Below are 17758 nucleotides of genomic sequence, written 5' to 3'. Positions count from 1 at the left end.
TAGCAAAGACGAAATTTAACATAGGTCAGTCATTTCCGTTTCTACTTCAACTTTGGATCAATAGAGTTTTTTGTCGTCCGAAACCCTTCGTTGATTCTTCATTGCAATGTATGCAGATCCATTGTGTTCATATGTTCACTTCAATCCTGTTACCAGCTCTTTTCATTATTATTTATTTATCATTTACTTCATTATCTTGTAAGTTTCAATTAAAAGGGTAAGCTTTTTCCCTACTTTTAAATCCAGTTTTATTTTTATATTTTCTTAGTATTATTAATTTTATAATAGCAAAAAATTGTAGAATTTTAGCTTTCTTTATTAGAAAAATTTTTTTTTTTTTACAAAAGAACCACATACTCTAATATTTCATAGTAACAGATAGATAAATATTTTAAACCTAGTTAAATACTTTTTTTAACCCAGTAGTCGCAGCGTTTTATTTTTAAAGTGCCAGAAAGGTTACCCGATTCGAAGTCATTTTATTCAGAGTATTGGTCCGGAATAGACATTATCGACACTTTTCGTGATTTTTTATATATCAGTTAAAATTCTCAATGTCTGACTAAAAACCAGCAAGATTCTTGAACGAAACTAAGAAAACAGATCTCGAGTCAAAATTGAAAGTGCACTGATTTGTTTGCGGTACCGCGGTAGTTCGCGACTTAATTTAGGGGAAAATCGTAATGGCCAAGGACCAGGAAGGTGCAGGCGAGCAGGCGTATTCCGTATCCACCGCGGAGTCCTCCTCCGAGAACCAAAAGCGGGAACAGCGGGCTCGTCTGATCAAGGCCTTGAGCCGTTTCAAGCCACGTGATGCCAATCCGCTGCAGTTCTACAACTGCGTCCGCGAACTCTGCATCATGCACAACTGCAGCATTGACGAGGGGCTGGAGCGGGCCGCCCTCACGTGGCCGAGACTCAGTATGCGCCAGCGGGAGCTCTACGATTCGGTAAGTCCATATCGGAGTTTAAGGGACAACAATTTATAACAATTAGATGTTTTAAAATGTGCCACTTTTATGATTCAGTTAGTATAATATTTTAAGCCTTGAGTGCAAAATAAATAAAAACAGTATCTTTTTTATTTTTAAATTTCATGATGTTTTTCCCATATATTTTTTTTCGAAAATGCATTTGCGAATAATTAACCCAATAAACTACACTTCTAAATCAATAACTTTTCATACTTAAATATGATTCTTTAACAATCTACATAAGAATATTATTGTTTTAATGATGTTTTATCTGATTTCGATGCTAATGGATTTATAATATTCTTGTTGTTCTTTTTCCGATTAGCAACGTCACGCGGAGCTACCGATCCCGGTGCCGCGGCACCTGATTTACCGCGCCTTCCAGAAGGAGAGCAAGGGCCTGTGGTCCCTGGGCCGCTCCTCGGTGGGTGGCAAGCGGTCCACCCGCTACACCCTGGAATCCTACAAGCCACCCCCCAAACCATCCCGAATCAGGAGCGCACTGATTGAAAAGCGGCCCAAATACGATAATCTTTTGGATTTGCCACCCAAAGCGGCGGCAATGCGGGTACCGCCGGCACCCAATCGTAAATTTTCCAGGGTATCCCCCTCTTCCGGTCGCCGGATTCGGAATTTAACGCCATCTCCGGTCGTGAGGCGTGTCCGGTCCATTCGAAAAATCCTTTCGATGGCCAGTGTGCAAATGAAAAAGTCCGGAAGGCGGCGTCAAGGGAAAAGTCACCAGCGGGTGAAGAAAGTAATTACTCCGGAACCGTTAGCCGAAAAGTCGACACCCGGTGGGCCCAAGTTGCGGAGAAAGAAGACGACCGTCAAACGAAAGGGTCCGCCCAGCGGTGGGTCAAAGGTTAAGAGAACCTCTAAAGGGGGCGACGATCTGAAGACGGTCCACAACTGGGATCTAGCCATTGGCTGTGTTCGCCGGCGGCTCACGATGCACCAGCCCCTGAAGACCAGATCCTAACTCTATGGATCTATTTGCACAAATATTTGTTAAGTTTATTTTTATCCAGATGCCCTTGCCCTCAGATAAAACACACAAACTCATATCAAAGGAAACTTTCCTTAGAACACAAATAACTCTAGTTAAATAAATTGAAAGTGAAAAATTATTGTACTTAATTTATGTAACTATTGCGAGGCAAAATATATTTAAAATTCAATGTAAAACAGTTAAATTTCAATGAAATGTGTTATAAAAATATCAAATGGTATTCAATTTAATTTCGTTTAAAGCTTCAAAATTATGCATTCATATTTAATTTATATATTATTATAAAGCAGATATACCAGAAAAAAGTATCAGATCTTATGGTTTATTATTAGCTTTGGACAAGTTTACACGTTAAACAAATGGCATCTATTGCCCCAAGCCTTGGTTTAATTTATTTACTAAAAATACTCCTTTAATTCTCAAATGATCGCCAACATAAAAAGTCCCCTAAAAATGCTATAATTAAACCATAACATTTCGGTTGAGACAACATGAAAAAACACTAACAATTTTCTAGGCAATTTTATGGCTTTTTATTTCGTCTATTGCCGCGTGTTCCTCGTATTTCCAAGCGGGCGCAATCATTTTGATGAACCGTTAGTTAAGCACCAAACAACAACAGCAACAATAGCTAATAAAACATTAACACACACATACTGGCATAAAAACCAAAAACAAAAAAAAAAGATAAATAAAATCAGCAAAGGCAAAAATAAAAAAAATAAATTCGCAAATGTTTTTTTCTGCCTTTTTTTTTTGCCAATCGGCACGCAGCAGCGTCGTTGAGCATTTGACCTAAATTCGGGGACAGCTCTTCTACGTTTTCTATTATTTTTTGTTGCTGTTCTCCACGCGCTTTTGTGCGTTACCCAAAAAAAAATAAAACAATAAAAAAAATGAGAGAAACGAAAAAATTCGCAAAACTTTTTTTGCGGCTGCTAATTCTGCAAAGTCAAACAAAAAAACATTTCAATTCCGCATAGAGAAGGTGAAGAGAAAAAGAATTAGAAAAGAACCAAGCCAGAAACAACTGTACAAAAGTCAGTTTATTTTATTTTATTTTATTTTTTTTTTTTTGGTTTGAATTGCCTATGTCACGAAAATTTGTTTGTTTTTCTTTAGTTTTACGGGATTTTTTCGTAGAATTGGTTTGCGAATTTTACGTATATTCTACCTGTTTGGTAGAAGATTAATTTAATAGAATGAGATTAAGCTACAGAAATGTGGAATGTTTTTTTAAGTAGTTTTTAAGAATTTAATATTGACTTGGAAACGAAAGGGTAACAAAACAAGTAATTAAATCCCGTATATTTTCCATGTCTCACGTTTGGGTTAATCTAACTAAAAACTAAGAAAAAATATCAACTATACTAAATTAGGTGATTCTCATATTTACTTTTCACAATCTGTTCTTATCTTCTAATTTCAAAGAACGTCTTTAATTTACTTTCCTCATTTAGCCAAAACTTTCTTAAAATGTTTCTTGTACTTAAAACTTTTTGATAGAATGATCCAACTTAACCACCTCAGTCGCCTTAATTAGAGTTTCATTTGAATCATCCCAAATCTTTGTATTTCTTTGGCGCATAACAATTTAAAGTCGCTTTTGCTTGGCAAAAGTTTTGATGACGCTTCAAAAACCACTAACAAAAGCTCACATCTACGGGCCAAACCTTTTTTATTATTATTTTGCCAAGTGTATTATGATTTTTTTAAGACGTTGTTATAAAAAAAATAAAGAATATGTCAAACTATCCATTGAATACAAATAATTGTATATTTATAAATTTAATTAATATAAAGTAAAAATAGTTTCATGGTGGAAGTTTAGAAATAGTTAAATATAATAAATCAGTTAACTTAAATATCATTAATTCTAGGGTAATATCATAAACAGTATATTTATATTCTTCGTTTATTTAATTAAATAGTTTTACCATCTCCAAGATCATTTGGCCATATCATATATAGTTGTCGAATCTTGGGTTTCCCAATTTCTCCGCCTCTTTTCTGGTTTTCTTCTGGTGTTTCTTTTTTGCTTGTTGCTTTGCTCTTGCGCCATTTGACTTCTAACTGTTTTTTGTTTTTTTTTTTTGGCTTTAAGCATATCTTCATATATCTACATATGAATGTGCGATTTTTTTTAAGGCGCTAACTAGGCAAAAGCTACCAAGTCAACCCAACTAGGAGTCCCTCGCCCTTTTTTTTTTTGCTGCTGTCTTGTTGGCTTTGTTTTGTTGTCAAGCTGGTGTCCAAAAAATATCAACCAAAAAAAATTTAGCAAGAGCAAGCGTACAACGGCGATTACGCAATGCGTTCACATACACACACAAACGTATCATATAGAAAAAATACAGACACACATACTGGCGAGGTTTTTGTTTCGTTTCCGCGATCAACGCGCTCGCAAAAAACTCACACAGGCACACATGAAAAAAAAAATTCGCAAATAACAACAAAGTAGCTTGTGCGTGCGACCCAATTGGAAATTTGACACACATTGACAGCGGAGATAGGCGAAAAAAAAGAGTGTGGTGGGTGTTTAGGCGGGGGTTCCGGGGGTCAGGGAGTGACGAAGCCCAGAAGCAGCTGCTTGGATGGATACAGAGACAAAGCCACAAAGATACATCCACAAGAAGCGCGGAACCAAGTTCACATGTATAAACTATGTGCGAAAATGTGTGCAAAATTATACCCTCGCAAGCATTACGCAATTCCTTAAATTTATAAAATAAATGGTTTTGCCTATCAAATTTATTCGACAAACAATTAATTTTTTTTTTTTTTTTTTTTTTAGTTTTCCTACATTTAAGATCTTATCAAACAAACACATTTTTCGCCCCGATTTTGAGAGCATACCTACGCACAGCTTCTTCGCCAGTGTTTTCCATGGCGATATTAAAAAGAGAAAATTACAAAAAATAAAAAATTAAAATAAAAATCGGGGGAAAACACACATCTGCGGACTTGTGTGTGCCCCTATGTGTTTGCACTCATTGCTCATTTGTTTCGTGGGCTTAGAGGTCTGGAAACGCGGCGAGTAACTGGCAACTGGCCTGACCTTTGGCTTGACCGTGGGCGTGAATTGCGAATAGTGGCGAAAATACAAAAAGTAAACTTTGCAAAAATAGGCAAACCCATAAAAAAAGAAGCGAGAAATGGCAGACAAAAAATGTTTCTAGCGGGCTGCTTTGTCGCACAGCTGTATTTCAGTATTTCAGTATTTCAATGCTATCTACGCACACACAAATTAGTTCAGTAGGTGCTTTGATGTTGTTGTTTCCCTGACGTTTGTGTTTAATTTTAGCCGCTGTGGAAAATTAAACATTTCTCAGCGCAAAGCGAAAAATGTGCCAGCGAGAGAGCAGCAGCAGCGGCGGCGGCAGTGGCTGGGCCATAAAAAATTCGCACATTTCTGTCCTTGACACACATTGCGTATACGCAATCTACGCAGCCGGCTCCACAAGCTGATTTCATTTATGAGTGCGTGCGAATTTTTTTTTTTTTCGTTTTTCGCATTTTTGCATTTGTGTGTGACCCACATACGAAATCAAACAGATACAGATAACATATGTTTTTTCACCATATATGCTTTGGAATTTTTGCACACTTTTTTTGTTTGCGGAAGACAAATTTGCATAGTTGGAAAATGATGTTTTTTGGCAGTGAGAAAATGTTTCTTGTTTTTATTTGTCATTGATTAATGAATTTATCGTATGTCTATTTATTTTTCCCGTTGAGAGGTCAGAAGGTCGCAAAAGCATCGGAAAAACGCAAACATTGACAGGTGCCAATAAAGAAAAACTACTCATATATTTTTAATATCCGCAAAATGTCAGAAGCTGAAAAAATATGCTGTTTTCAAGCCTAAAATTTTTTAATAATAGCAACATATTTGGCCTTAAGTTTACAAAGAGAATCATTCAAAGTATTTGAAAAAATGATTAAAAAATTCATATTAGCAACATTTTATATTTCAAAACTATAAAAAGAGTTTTATAATTTAAAAAATATGTACTTTGCATAAATTTTAGCTTATCAGCTTATGTTATGAGATGAAGATTTATTTCTTATCAAGTTGTCTTGAAACCATATTATAACATAATAAAAACTTTTATTAAAGTTGATACCTATTATAAAAATAGATTTATGTTTCAAAAAGAAGCGTTTTTAAAAATATTCAAAATTAATTAAATGATTATAATTTTTTTTTTGTTAATACTATGCAATATATTTATCTTTTCTACTTTAGTTTGTCATAACTGTATGATTTTTAGCTTACTCTACATTTTCGGTATATTTGTCTTTATTTATTTATTTTTGCCTAATGTCATGCTTGGAGGTGCTGGAAACGTGCCTTTTGCTATTTTAAAATTTTTTTTTGTTGCGATAGCAAAATATTACTAATGTTACGTACAAATTCCTATAGGTGTATAGGTGTATATATTTACAACTGACTGTAGAGTTACCATCATATGCTTGTTCTGAAATTATTGTCGTCGAATATATACTATATGAAAAATGTGACTGATAAACGGCACAAGCTTTCGTTTCTATCTTGCTAAAATTTTTTTTTGATATTTAATGTATTTTTTTTTTGTGTTTGCCAAACATGCGAAATTGCGTAAGCAGCAAAAATGCGAAGAGAGATAGATTAGAAACGTGCGAGAGCGAGAGAGAATTGGCAAAAAGCAACAAGAGATATAATCGCAATACAAGCGCAAACATATATATTCGCACGCTCTTCAACTTGACTTTGAAAAATGTTGACAGAGCGAGAAGAGAGGTAGTTCGCGATTTTTGGCAACATTTTTGCTTGGGTTCTTTATTGTTTTTTTCCCCTTCCCCCATTTTTTTTTGTGCGTGCGTTGATCTCGCAAATTTTTGGCTACGCACTTTTTTCCGATTGCGAATTTCTCTGCCTTTTTTTTTGTTTTTTGTGTGTTGTGCGTGTGAGTTCATTGACTTTCGCATTTTGTGCGTGTCTCTCTTCATTTTGTTGTATTATTTTTTTTGCGAATTGAGGCCTACGAGGTGTTGTTGTCTCGCCGTATGTAATTTTAGTGCGTGTCGTTGATCTCTTTCAGCCCCAAAAAAAAGTTTGTGGGGTTCATTGAACCCCTTGATTTGGGGCTTATGGGGCGACCGAAAGTTCAATAGACTCGCGAATTTTTTTTCGCCTAGGTTTCATTCTTTTCTGTCGTTTCGATTTAGGCATAGTAACAAATTTATTAATCATCGCGGGAATCTGATTAAAGGGTTTGATAACGAATGGATTTTTGTGAACTTTGGCTAAATTTGGCTACGTTGAAGGGAAAGTTGGATCGGTTAGAGCTGAAAAAATGTTAATACAGGAGTTTATGTATTTTCTGTTTGTAATGTTTTAAATTATTGTTAATTATTTTACTAACAAAGTGGAATGTAATTAAAATATGTTGCATTTTTTCTAGAAATATAAGAAGGAATTATTTGATTATAATACACTGATTCTTACATTGCTGTAGATTTGTAAAATGGTATAGGATGTGTTACACTTATCTGATGTATCTTTAGCTAAAAATAATTACGCTTGCTTAATATATGGGCCTTATAAATTCCGAGATGTTACCATCACTTAATTGCTTATAATTCGTTATATTTTTTTATGGTACTACTTTTCCTTTCTCTTGCGCCACCCACAAGTTTACTTTTTTTCCATTTCTTCCATTAGTCATTTAAACTCCTTCCTCCTACAATGATCAAAACCGCCCGCATTTAGCGAAACATTCAACAACGCGATCCAACAATCGATCTTTCACGCCTGCCCCATCCTTCACTTTATTTTCCTCGCAATTTGCAAGTTGCCATCATTTTTCAACGCTTCAGAGTCGTGAGGGGGTGGAGTGCAAAAAACAAACAAAAAACAAACAAAAAAAATAAAAATAATAATAAAAAGAAAAACAAAAAAAAACTAGAGAAAAAGGGGTTGAGTTGCTTAGGTGAGAGCATAATTTATGCCAGATTTATGCATTTTTTTGCCGCTTCTTTGCTTTCCTCTCGTCTTTCTGTCCCAACTTTCGAAAGTTCTCTTTTATTTTATTTTATTTAGCTTGGCATTTTGGCCAAAGTCATGGGAAACGTTTTGCAATGGTCAAACGCGTGTCGATTCTGTCCGTTGGTGAAATTTCGTTTCTAATGCTCGCTGACAGGTCCCAAAAAGGGTCAGACAGTATCATTTTAATTTATCATCAATTTATGACAATTCTCCTTAAGATTCGGTGTTAAATAAACATTTTGTTTAAATTTTAGGATACATTAATTTGCGAATCTTAAACATGTTTTGTTAAACAATCACAAAGAGTTTTCGATATTTTTGATTGTGCCAAACATTTCCTTTCAGGATATCACGATATCATAAGGGCATTATAATATTTGCTTAATTTATATTCAACATTAAAGTACCCTTTTTATTTTTAGCTCAATCAAAATTGCAAAGAAAGTATACATTTTTGTCAAAACAATAAAACAATAAAACAATTAATAATAATATAAATATACTGTTAAAGGCATTTTTGTTTTTTTTTTTAATTCCAAAAAAGTAAAGGAAAAGATTTGGATTAATCAAAAATGTCTTTAAAGTTGCCTTTAACCTCTGTTAAGTATATTTATTCGCGATGAAGTGCCGTCTTTGTGGGCCATTTTATGTTTCTCAATTTCTGAAAGACCAAAAGTAAAAAACCGGTTGGCTGATGTGAATTTGTATTTTATTGTAGTTTTAATTAACTAGGGTCTTCCACACAACCACAAACATCGAATCAAAAGTGATAAAACTAGCCAAAAAGGCAGAGAAATTGTCACCCAGAAGAGGCGAAAAACCTAACGGGTTTCTAGTGGGTTTAATTCCGACTTCTTGGCCGGTTGAAAGTGTTTCCAAATAGCCATAAAAAAAAAACAAAAAAAAAATAATAATAATTTACAGCTCTGTGCGTGTTCATCAGTTGCAATGATTATGTAATTCTGGGCGCAATTAAAACAAAAACAAAAATACAACAAGCGGCGACCGAGCGGCAACTAGACAACAACAACAATAACAACAACAACATCAACAAAAACAATGGCTAACTGAATTAACCTTGTTCTGTGGACGGAAATTGCACAGACACATGGAGCGATAGAGATACACTTTGTATCTTTATTTGTATCTTGTGGGGTCCTTGGCTATAATTAATCCACAATTACACACATACACATAGAGAAGGAGAACACGCAAACGGTTCTCCGACCACAATCAGATATGGCCATTTTTTTTATGTTTATTATATACATTTTTTTGCCTCTTTTTATTTGGTTTTTTATTTTTTTTTGGCTAAACTAAACTGAAAAATTCAGCTCCGTCCGAAATGCTAATTGCCAATGGGTCAGACCCCCGACTTGCATGTCGGTGGTTCCTGGTGCTGCTGCTATTAGTTGAAAAGTCAGTCACACAATGTGTCACGCAGCAAAGTGCAACAGCAACTCCACACACACGTCTTTCCCAGCGCTTCTCAAAACAGCAAAAATAAATAAGGCAAAACAAAAGCAGAAAAAACACGCATACGCAATGTGTTCCGGGCGGTGGAAAAGGTGAAAGCCAAGTTGCAGTTGCAAATCGGTGGGAAATCACGTTGGCAGCCCTGGATTTTCAAGGTTTCTATCCCATTTGGCGTTGATATAAATTTGTATATATTTCACATTTTTATTTCTTTTTTAATTATGTATTTTTCAAAAAGAAATTGTTAATTTTTGTACCTATAGTAATATTCTAAAAAATGTATATTTTATGTGTGGATAAATGTGGCTTTTTTCTAGTGAATTTTTGGGATAATAAGAATTTACTATTGCTGTCGAAATTATTGAAATATTTGACATAAGTCTATAAAATATTTATTTAAGCAAAAAAAAATTGTTTGCATATTTTAACGACGACTAATTAAAAAAAACTAAAGCTAAGCTTAAAAGATAAAATCGAAAATTGGTGTTAAATAATATTTTATATATATATATATTACGATACTTGCTTTTTAATAAAGCAGCCCTGAAATATTGAAGACTTGTTTGTGTTTCCTTCTACTTTTTTTTGACTTACTTGTTTAGCCAATGTTATGCATTATAATTGTAAAATAGTAATTGTTGTTGTTGTGTAAATTAGAAGGCGGCTGTCAGATAAAAACAGCAACTAATGAAAATAAAAAAAAAAAATAAAAAAAACAACAACAAAATTTGAACAACGCAACTGAGAAATGCACAATAATTGATGCACGCAAAATGTGATTTTGCCCCCCTTCTGTAAGAGCGAGCAAGACGGCGATAGGCGTGAGTGGGCGGTGGGTGGTGGACGGTTTTCGGCTTGAGGTTGGAGCGTTGCATATAATTGCGTTATAGTTTGTAGTTGTTGCAATGCCACAGCGATAACACACACGCAAGAACACACACAGGTCCACGCACGGAAATGCATTTTAGGGTGACCATGCTCGTGATTGCATGCGCACTCGCTCACTGCGTTTTTCTCGTTCACACTGTCGCCATCTCTCTTTCCCTCTCTCTCTCTTCCTCCCATGCATATTGCATTTCTCTTAAGTTCCTTTGTTGTCTACTTAAGGTCGTCCATTAATCACTTCCTATTTTGCGTGAAACTGAGTTTTGTTCTTATACTTTTCTCTAATTGGTGTTACCCTTTCTATGAATATTGTTCATGTCATTAGTGTGACCTTAGCTATGATTATTCTTTCTTACTTGGGCTTCCTAGTTAATGTTATGTATTAGCCATTTAACAAGTTTTATTCAACGGTTGATTTTCTTGGAAAAAATATACCTGTCAGTTGTAATTTCAAAATTTAGTTAGGGGTTACCGCTAACGTCAATTGTGTCCATTTCCTGATAGCGTTCACTTTACTTTCCCATTCTTTCTTTAATTCGAATCAAATTATAGAAAAATGGTTTCCTGTAAATCACCCCATTTCATTTGAGTTGTAAAAGGTTAATAGTCCTGACAATGTGTTTTCTAAAACGTACCTATTATGTGAAAACATAAAGTTTAACTTGATTGATATCAGTTGTGAATGAAAAATTAAGTTTGAGGTGGAAGAGTTTGCCAATATTATTAGCACATACATATGTTTGTTTCACTATCACGAAAACCCCCAGCCTTCATACTTATGTGAACAAAACACCTGGGCAGATCGGGTTGCATTAATATTTATAAACGGCATATCCCAAGTGCGTATCTTTAGCTTGGAGTGCTATAATCTTTTTCTGACGTGTGAGTTGGTGTGTTTTGAGTTCGGTTTTCAGTTTTCTGTAATAAGAAAACCTGTGACTGGCGCCACAAAGGCATGTGGGCGGATTGGGCGTGGTAGCAACAATAATAACAATTACAAATTGCACGTTGTTGCGTCGTGAGCATTTCAGTTTATTTTATTTTTTCTCAGCTGCCTACATTTTATTTCTCTTATTTTGCTTTCAATGCTTAGCTGAGCACGCATTTTCGATAAAAAAAATGTGCATATGGTTTAAAAGGCACACCATATAGTGCATTACATAAAAAATAACCCATGAGTGCAGCCGCGTGTGTTTTGATATTTGAGCAGAAAGAAAACAAAATACAACTTTTAACACGCAAACACGCGGCGTATGCGTAATAAAAAATAGAGCACAAAGAATGCGGAAGTGCTTGTAAAGCGATATCTAAAATTATGTAAAAAAAAAGAACAAAGTCAGCTTGGCTAACTAGGAATAAAATAAGCTAAATTGAATATTGAAAATTTTTAATAAAAATAGTTTCCTTTTTATTAGCTTATTCATTTTAATTAGTTTTTGTGATCTATGGTTTAAATAAGAGTTTAACGAATAGTTAAAACTTTATAATTTTTTCATTTAATATGTGAAATTGAATTTTAAAATTGTCTTATTTTTAGGCACTTAGCTTGACTTTTTGTTTCGGCATCTTGGGCTATTTTTATTTATTTATTTTTCTGTTTAGGCCAAGTCATGATAACGGTTCTCGCCAACAATTGAGCGTGCGAAACTCCAGAGAGATCTACTGGCTGTCAACGCTTTGAGAAAAGCACAAAACGCCGAGGAAAACGGAAAAACGGCATCGAGGCAGAGGAAAATTGATTTGTCACGTTGCGCATAAATTGCACATAATTATGTAAGCAACCGTTTCTCCGTCGGCTGCATTTCACTTGGCGACTTTTTCGTCTTTCGCCTTTCGTCGCTCAATCAATAGAAATAACTTTTGTTTTGCCGTTTCATCAATTAGGCCTTCATTTTGTCATAGTCTGTCTGGCCAACTTGCACTTGGCCCGAACGGGTGCTAACGTTTTATTAATGGGAAAAGGCATTTGCCTGAATTCGCGACCCTGGGAACTGCGAAAATCGAGAAGAAAACTGCTTTCCACCATGACATGACTTTTCGAGGAGAGCTCAAACCACTTACAGCTTGAAAATTATTTGTTTCTTCGCAGCTTTTTAAGTTTTTTCAAAACTTATAAAATTCTATAAGTGCCTTTTTAAATTATTTAAAGTTCTGCTGAATATTTAAAAAGTTTTCCAATTCCATTTTTAAGTGAAATTATATATAGTATATATTTCTACATAACTAGGTAATGAGCACTTTAAAGCTTTCAAAATGTATAAGCAAATCTTAATTCGAATATGTAGAAAATGCATTTAATAATAGAGTGTCAAATTCGAAATCAAGCAGGGCTATAATAATAAATAACACTTTTAAAGAAAAACTAATCCTATAAACTAAGGTACAACTTTATTAGGATGAAAAGCAGTTGTATTTTTTGCAAAGCTATTAAATAAAGCCATATATTCAATCATAATAGGAAGAGGAGGAGGAAGTTGTGTTCTGATTATATAGAATAGCCCTGAACTGCAGCCAAAAAAATCGTTTCAAATAAAACCACTATTGAAATTAGAGGCCGAACAAAGAAAATGCTTTACCTTTCGAGTGGTACACACACGATAATATAATATATAATGGACAGACCATTAGATGTGCTGAAAGGCAGGGTTGTCGCTCACACAAATGCCCACCAATACACTCGCGGGCATTCACAACAGGGCAGCTGCTGTCAATCAAAGAGGGAAAAAAGCTTTGACAGCCATGAAACATGATGACTGACGCCTGTATGTGTGTGTTTTGGCTAATTTTGGAAACTGCAATTAACGCATGCACACACACACAAACACACACTCAGGGTTGGCTAATTAAAACAATTTCGCAATTGTGCAAAAAAAAAAAATGTTCAATTAAAAATGAGAAACCTTCACTTGAGCCAAGCCAAAGCCAAAGCGCCATGTTTGGCCACACAATTGTTTGACAGCAAACACACACGAACACAAAACACACCCATACTTCAGACTTTTTTTTTCATTTTTTTTTTTGATCCGATCTTTTAGCATTTACTTCCCATTGTCGAAAAGCGCAGACGACGTCGCTCACTTCCGCTTCGATCAACTCAAGCCAACACACAAATGTAAAAAAAAACACACAAAAAAATATATATAAAACAAAAAACAAAATGAAATAAAATAAAACTTTTGTCATGCATTAAAATTTGTTGGTGTTTTTTCCCCGTTTCTGTTGGACTTCTCTCCTCTTCTCATTATGATCCCATATGCGCTGCGACCTTGGCCTTCAAAAATAAAACACCAAAAAAAATTCGCAAATACTTTTTGCAGTTTCTTTTTTTTCCTGATTGTGGTTTGGCTTGCCTTTGTTTGATGTTCTTCGGCAAAAGGGGGAATTGCAGGGGGCAACAAGCGGTTAAGACACCCTATGTGGTTAATTGCATGGAAACTAAATTTTTTTTGGAATTTTTATTATATATTTCAAAATTAAGTAATTGCTGTTATTGTGTAGAAATGAAAATTAGATATGGTTGTATTTAAATGTCTTTCATAATTTAAGGAGCTATTTGTTTTTGAATGTTAAGAACACTGAACTTACCTTAAACTAAAACACTCGCCAGTCGGGCGTTACCCGTCCAGCAATCCATAAGTTTCAATTTTCCAATTGATTTTTGTCGGGGGCCGTCGTCTTCGTCGATTTTGGGTTGTTGTTGTTTGTTGCAATTGTTGTTGTTGATTTCTTGCTGTTGTTGTTGTTGTTGGTTGTCGCTGCAGTTGATTATTGGTTGTTCTTGTTGTGGGTTTTTTGTTGACTGACCATTGACTTCTTTTTGCGTCTTTTTAAAATATTTTACTTTTTGTTATTTTTTGCACACCGAAATATGTAATTTGGGGCTGTTTTACAACACTGTTAGATTTTTTTTTGGGCTTTCCGAAAATGTGAAAATATTTCCAAGTTCGAAAGTTTTTTTTTGCTTTTATTGCCCTCAAGAAACGAAAATTGTTTTATTAAGATTTGGTTAAGTTTTTAGCTTTCCTCCTTTTTGATGTATCCATAAACATTTAATTGGTCCAGTTGGTCAAATTTGTGGGTGTGTGAGAGGGAGACAGATGATGCATACGTGTGTGTGTGTGAGTGATTAGAGAGGGATAGAGAGAATTCTTTTTAAAAATTATTTTTTGTTTATTTTTAATATATTGGCCAGAGAGCGCTGCCAGAGTTGTAGCGTGTTCTTCTTGTTGGTAGAGTTGATCTTGGTAGAGTTGCCTTTCGATTTTCCGAGATTGCGTATTGTGTGAATTTTTTTGCCTTTAGCTTTTTGGTTTCTTTTTGTTGGTTTCTCTTTGAGTTTTACACGCTTTCTTCTTCGTTGAAATTTGGAATTTTGAAGAATATGCTGAAAGGATAGGAAAAATAAATGACGCATAAGTAAAATATTTCAAATCTATACAATACAAATTATTTTCATTTAATTTACACAAGAAATTTTTTGCAAAACTTGCACTCAATTCCTTTTCTTTAGCGGCAAGAACTTGCATGAATCATTTAATCATGTTTGTCATACAGAAGTTAAAATTTACATTCAGCTAACTTTAATGCCCCTTTAGCACTTCTCGAATTAATTTAATTACTCGTAAAATTTGTCTATTTACCTTAAATGTAGGCTATGGCAAATGTCACAAGTGTGAGTGTGTATGTTTTGGTGAAACTTTCACTTCTTTAATTACCCAAAATGAATGTTATTCTTGTTCGGCAAGAGAAGAGGAAGAGAAATGGGGGTTAAAAGTTGAATGGCAATGCCACATAGTCGTCGCCTGTTATAGTTGTTCTTGTTGTCTCGGAAAGTCTGTTAACTGTCTGCGTTGTTGCCTCAAGTGCCACACACACATTCTCAGGGAGAATGTTTTGGTGAAATTAACACATATACAGAGATACACACACAGCCATAAAGAGAAAAGTTTGCGACTGCAACATGTGGCAGGCGCGCTTAATTATGACGTTGCTCACAGTAAGCGACAAAAGTCAACCGTTGAACTATGTCTCTCAGAAAGTGGAGCTTAAAAAAGTGAAATTTTTGAGTGACTAAAATAATCCTTAAGAAAAATACTCCAAGTATTTCATGAAATCAATATTATTTTCAATTATGACTACAATTCAAATGGTTTAAAGCAATACAGATAATTTATTTAAATTAAAACCTCATCTAAAAATATATTTTGGTCACCCCGCCCCTGACTCCAGACTTAAATAAAGTTTTTTTATTTGGATATTCCCTCAACTTATTTTGTGCCTCTTGACGTCATCGCTTCATCTTTCTTTTGCATATTTTAATCAGCAGCAACTATATAAAGAGGAAGAATCTGATGGCTGAGTAAGAAAACAGCATCTGGCAGTTGTGTGTGTCTGCGTTTGTAGCATTGAAAAAGTTTTCATTTTTCCTTGGCTTTGAGCTGGTTGCTGTTGTTGTTCTTGGATTTGCCAAGCATAAGTAGGTTCAAAGTTCAAGTTCAAGCACATGCAGGAAAGTGGCAGAAAATTAGCTATAGCTTCCTGATAAAAGTGAAAACATAAAGAAGCTTTAATATATAATGTAGAAGTGAAAATTGTAGTCCAAATGCGATGGTAAATACTTTTTTAAAGAATCAGTTGTCTGCCAAGTCCACTAAAAAATTCAAAATATTTATAAAATTATTGTAAAACGAATCTAAAACAAATATAAATGGAACTAAAACAAAAAATTAAAAAAGTCAATGGGTGAAATAATGGAAATCTAAAGAATGCCATAAGAACTAATAATAACAGCAAACTAATCTAGTAAAATGCTAAAAAAAAAAATAAATCACAATGAAGTCCAAATTAAATGTAAATCAACTTTTAAATGTTTAGAAAACCTTATTTAGTTTTAAGAAATATGTAAAGTTCATACATATTTTTCTTTTTTTAACTTCTTAGAATTTTATATTCCAGCAGAACGATCAGTTCAATTGCCGCGAAATCGAATGGAGCAGCACGCACTGATAAGCCTCGCCTGGAGGACAGCAAACCGATAGAAAGAAGGCCTTAAACCGGGGAAATCCGCACGGGGAAGATATAGACAGAAGCCAGGCAGACGGACGGACGGACGGATGGACGGACGGATAGACAGACAGACGGACGGACGAACAGACAGTCAGACAGACAGACAGTTGAGTTAAACCAATGCCAGACATCCAGACGGGGAGTCAGACTGAAGTCAGACGGCGAGACGCATTGTTGATAGAAACTCGTACTAGAAGCGAGTCTAGAAAATGTCTAGGGGTTCCACATCTGCGAATATATATATATATATATTTATATATATAAATATACTATATACGTGCAGATATATATGTGTTGTAACACACATATATGTAATTCCCATAAACAATGACGACAGGCTGCTTAAAATGTCTGCACAGCTGTTTGATGTGTGAGTGTGTTGCATCAACAGTTGAGGCAACTGCAGACAGTTGAAGATACACCCCACCGACCCCATTGTACCCACCCACCACCCACTGACACCAACAAAACATCCCCACACCCACATTCTTGTCCATACAATCGACACATATTTATTAACCCTTGTACAAGAAAGTGCAATGATTTCTCAAGCCAATTGTAGTTCTGATTTTTCAAGGTTTTTTTTTATTTATATAGGTGTATATGAAAAATTCTTATGGAAATATTAAATATATTTTTCTAGATATCTTTATCAAAGGTCAAGAGAACTTATGCATTTATTTAACCTTTTAATAGGCTTTGCAAATTAATTTTGAATATATATTATATATATGTATATAGAAACTCGTGTTAAAAAAAAACATTTCCTTTACATACTTGTATATATATTTAAAATGTTGGATACACCATTCAAAGCTTTGGAAAAATTTTTCAAATAACAAAAAAAATTTAACAAAAAAAAAATGCTAGAAACTCTGAAAAAAAATATATTTAATTGAAACTGAGATTTTCAAATAACTTCAAAAACAAAACAAAGTGGTGAGTCTTAACAGTCGTATAACTTGTCCGACCCCCTAGACCGCCGTGGGGTTAAGCTCGGGGCACAGGACTCCAGGAGTAAAGAAGACACACAAAAATAAAAAATAAAACACAACAAAACACAACACAACAACTGAAAAACCCTCGACAGTAGCAAGTTGCATATTCCGTGTTGCAGGTGAAACGAGCTGAATGGAAATGGGGGAAACGCAGGGGAAAAGGGAAAAAGGGAAAAAGCAGGGGGAAAATGGCGAAGGCAATGAAGGAGAATGAGGTATTTGAATGGGGATGGATGGCAGGGTATAAACTGCAGGGAAAAAAGTCCAAAGCCCAAAGTCTGGTACATAAAACTCGGCTGTTGTTGTTGTTGTT

The 17758-nt window shown here is 34.7% G+C and overlaps 2 protein-coding genes across 2 annotated transcripts in view; one reads left to right on the top strand and one right to left on the bottom strand.

Moving 5' to 3' along the window:
• LOC108137189 (zinc finger protein 316) overlaps positions 1-14543 on the bottom strand; it is a 124915-nt gene extending 110372 nt beyond the window's left edge. The window contains exon 1 of the mRNA XM_041708330.1: positions 13967-14543. The gene's annotated coding sequence lies outside the window, so the exon portion shown is untranslated. The remainder of the gene's footprint in view (positions 1-13966) is intronic.
• On the top strand, positions 478-2162 carry LOC108137085. Its single transcript, XM_017258609.2, has 2 exons — positions 478-950; positions 1300-2162. The coding sequence occupies exons 1-2, from the start codon at positions 684-686 to the stop codon at positions 1954-1956; spliced, it is 924 nt and encodes a 307-aa protein (XP_017114098.1). The 5' UTR covers positions 478-683; the 3' UTR covers positions 1957-2162.
• Positions 14544-17758: the final 3215 nt, after the last annotated feature.

Source organism: Drosophila elegans, unplaced genomic scaffold (assembly GCF_018152505.1).
Source record: "Drosophila elegans isolate 14027-0461.03 unplaced genomic scaffold, ASM1815250v1 contig_149, whole genome shotgun sequence".
NCBI lineage: Eukaryota > Metazoa > Arthropoda > Insecta > Diptera > Drosophilidae > Drosophila > Drosophila elegans.
The sequence above is the reverse complement of the archived record's forward strand: the minus strand, read 5'-3'. Positions and strand labels throughout refer to the sequence as shown.

Bases quoted from the DNA above. Each gene is read 5' to 3' on its own strand.
- LOC108137085 (XM_017258609.2), top strand. From the start codon at position 684: ATGGCCAAGGACCAGGAAGGTGCAGGCGAGCAGGCGTATTCCGTATCC. The intron at 951-1,299 runs GTAAGTCCATAT...TTTTCCGATTAG, and splicing joins AGCGGGAGCTCTACGATTCG to CAACGTCACGCGGAGCTACC.